The sequence below is a fragment of the Carassius auratus genome, chromosome 37 (assembly GCF_003368295.1).
Source record: "Carassius auratus strain Wakin chromosome 37, ASM336829v1, whole genome shotgun sequence".
NCBI lineage: Eukaryota > Metazoa > Chordata > Actinopteri > Cypriniformes > Cyprinidae > Carassius > Carassius auratus.
In genome coordinates this window covers 12,085,866-12,089,452 of record NC_039279.1, presented here as the reverse complement: position 1 = coordinate 12,089,452, position 3,587 = coordinate 12,085,866, and the positions used below count along the sequence as shown (strand labels likewise).

General features: G+C 38.7%; 1 protein-coding gene across 1 annotated transcript; it reads left to right on the top strand.

Annotated features, from left to right (window-relative positions):
• htr7 (5-hydroxytryptamine receptor 7) lies at positions 1-3,010 on the top strand. Its single transcript, XM_026223317.1, has 2 exons — positions 1-657; positions 2,216-3,010. The coding sequence occupies exons 1-2, from the start codon at positions 131-133 to the stop codon at positions 2,964-2,966; spliced, it is 1,278 nt and encodes a 425-aa protein (XP_026079102.1). The 5' UTR covers positions 1-130; the 3' UTR covers positions 2,967-3,010.
• Positions 3,011-3,587: the final 577 nt, after the last annotated feature.

The following is a 3,587-nucleotide window of genomic DNA, read 5'->3' as shown; positions in this document are numbered from 1 at the left end:
GCGGTTAGTTCTGTGAGCTTTAACTTGACAACTTGAATGGCTCCTCGCGCATATATGGGAAGTTCTTCTGTTGTCCCAGTGCGGTACATTTGTGTTGTAACACACCATGTACTTTGATATCTGATGGATAATGAGAGCAACATCTTTTCAGAACCAAGGACAGCTCTCAGCAGTCAATATGATCTCGACACTGACGAAGGATCGCGTGCAGGCACTCATGACTAGTTTGACATCTGAAGTGATGGACGTGCGCTTTCTTAACAAGATGCACGATACCACTACACATTTGCCGACGCCAAGTTTTATGGATAACGAGACCAGATGCGGAGAGCCGATTTTGAGTTACGGACATGTTGAAAAAGTGCTCATCGGAGGGGTTCTGACCTTGCTTACCTTTTTAACAATCTGTGGGAATTTGCTGGTGGTAATATCAGTGTGCTTTGTAAAGAAACTGAAGCAACCTTCTAATTACTTAATCGTTTCTCTGGCCGTTGCAGACCTGTCGGTTGCGGTGGTCGTAATGCCGTTTGTCAGCATCACTGATCTCATAGGAGGACAGTGGATCTTCGGTCGTGTTTTCTGTAATGTTTTTATCGCCATGGACGTGATGTGCTGCACCGCTTCAATAATGACACTATGTGTCATAAGCATAGACAGGTAGGTCTCCCAGATTTAGATGCTGTAATTTAAAATAATTTGGTTCAAATAATCATTGATGGATTACTGTATAGTTTAAATGTTTCATTCAGTAGGTTGTGTGTATAGGAGACAGGGGTAAGTTGTTAAAGTTTTACTCTACTGAAAATTTTCAGGGTGGTTTATTTTGGAAAAACAGTTTGTAAAGACACATTTCTTAACTTTGTGTAACGCATCGCGTCCGGGGTACCGTCCAGCCTCTTACTTACTCACGCGCTCTCACTCCACACGTTCATTTCCTTGCGGAGTGAAAAACATCGCAGAGCAAAGAGGACAGACATGCTGTGGCAGACAAAACAGAGGTTACTTTAAATAATAAGAAAACAAAGCAGTCTTTGCAGTTTGAGTATGAGTTAATATTTGAACTTTAGCTCCAACCACTGTTTAATCAGATGATAAAAAATATAGATAAAATATAGTGTTCCTGTAGCTCAATTGGTAGAGCACTGCGATATCAAGCGCAATGTTGGGGGTTTGATTCCCCGGGAACACATTATAGGTAAAAATTGATAGCCTGAATGCACTGTAAGATAAATAATTTCCAATAGACTAACAATTGAAGTTACTGTAAGAAAACTAATGTGCGGTAATGTGAAGTAATCAGCAATCATAGGATTTATTCATGCTTTTTTATGCAAGGTTGGAGTTATACACTGATTTTCTGTCATGGTCTATGGACCCCCTGAATTAATTTTGGCCACCCCCTGGCCAGTATAAAACTCTAGCTATGCCACTGCATTTAATTTAAATGTATTATACCTGTATGTTTCACAATAGAATATGCTGTTAAACAGCCTTATTAAAACACATTTAAAAACGATTTATAAAGCCAGCCAAAAGGTAAAAAGTAACGTTGAAAAAATGTTACCATCAGTAAACCATTAGTCATACCATTTATATATGTATGCTATATACACACACACACACACACACACACACATATATATATATATATATAGAGAGAGAGAGAGAGAGAGAGAGAGAGATAATTATAACAGCTTAATAAAAAACATCTAAATTCAATGGCTTTATTCTAGTAAAAAATATTATTACCTAATATAACTCAACACATTACATTATTTTCAAGCTTCTAAAACTTAACTTAATTATGGGTTAAATCAGGTAGATATATCTCTTTAAGACATATCGCAATTAAAGGTTCAAATTTTTTTTTACAGTATATGTAAAAATTTTAAAAAACACACTTGTCATGAGAACTTTACTATAGAAATGGCTCTTTTAACATATTTTCGACTATTGTCCGAATGTATGTCAGTGTGATTTATTTAAAATCACTTGTTTACCAAACAAAAAAAAAAAAAAACAATTATTCATTATGACAACTATCCCCAGTCTCTTTTCAAGGACTTATTTCAAGCTTAGATTGCAATGTTCCAAAGAAGGACAAAGAAAGGCACTGCAAAAGTGCCCACATTTATGCATTCTTTGACAGTGATGCACTTTAACAGTTCTTTTTTTCCTTCTTTCATTTTTCCCTTTTTCCATTCCATTTTCTCAGGTACCTGGGAATCACTAAGCCATTGACGTATCCTGTGAGACAGAGTGGAAAGTGCATGGCCAAAATAGTGCTGTCTGTATGGCTTCTCTCTGCTTCCATCACCCTGCCCCCACTGTTTGGATGGGCTCAGAATGTCAACGATGACAATGTGTGTCTGATCAGCCAGGACCTGGGCTACACTATATACTCCACCGCCGTGGCCTTCTACATCCCCATGTCTGTGATGCTCATTATGTACTACCGGATATACAGAGTGGCAAAGGTGAGTGTTGCCAAACACACAATCGCTGGCTTTCCCAAAGCCGAAGATGAGGAAAGTGTGAACTGTGTGACTGCGGTCCTAAAGCTGCAGAGGGAGGTGGAGGTGTGTGTGAGCTTTTCTCGCCTTTTCAAAAATGACCGTAAAAACATCTCCATTTTCAAAAGAGAGCAGAAGGCAGCGGCCACCCTCGGGATTGTTGTGGGTGCTTTTGCAATATGCTGGCTGCCTTTCTTCCTGCTTTCTACGGCGCGGCCGTTCATCTGTGGAGTGCAGTGTAGCTGCGTGCCTTTGTGGGTGGAGAGGACGCTGCTTTGGCTGGGTTATGCCAACTCGCTCATCAACCCTTTCATTTATGCATTCTTCAACAGAGACCTCAGGACCACCTACCACAACCTCATCCGCTGCCGGTATCGCAACATCAACCGCAAGCTATCAGCAGCCAGCATGCATGAGGCTTTGAAACTAGCTGAAAGACCTGACCTGGTGTAGGCTGTCCGTACTCTTCACGTCTCTCTAGGGACTCATGCAGTCACATGCAGACTGAGAGACGTTTTTAATGAATTCTTTATTGCTCTCACAGAAGAGCTTTCAGTCACTTCAATTAAGTCAAATTGCAATGACTTCAATTAAGTGAAATTGGAATGGTTGTAAAGCTTCATGAAATGTTTTATAAAAGGCTTTATAAATTAGAACATATTGCTTGATTAATGAGCAAAATAGTAATCAAAATCAAAGAGCGATGAATACACCAGTATCATGTTTGTATTTCATATTGTATTCTTTGATGTTTATTTCTGTGCTTATATTATAGGCTATATTTATATAAGTACGGCATAGAAGTAATTTTTATTTTTTTTGTCATTGATTATGGTAAAAAGGATAGTTTACCCATAAACTTAAATTCTAAACTTAAACCTATATGACTGTCACACTGGACCCTGCTGTTTTCCATCATATGGACATAAAAAAATCTAAAGCTGACAGCTTTGGAACAACGTGAGGGTGAGTAAATGATGATAGAATTTTCTTTTTGCGGTGAACCATCTATTTAAGTACCTGAGGACAAATGTATAAAGCATAATAGAACACGAGAACAAAGTATGCAGTGTA

Bases quoted from the DNA above. Each gene is read 5' to 3' on its own strand.
- htr7 (XM_026223317.1), top strand. From the start codon at position 131: ATGAGAGCAACATCTTTTCAGAACCAAGGACAGCTCTCAGCAGTCAAT. The intron at 658-2,215 runs GTAGGTCTCCCA...CCATTTTCTCAG, and splicing joins TGTGTCATAAGCATAGACAG to GTACCTGGGAATCACTAAGC.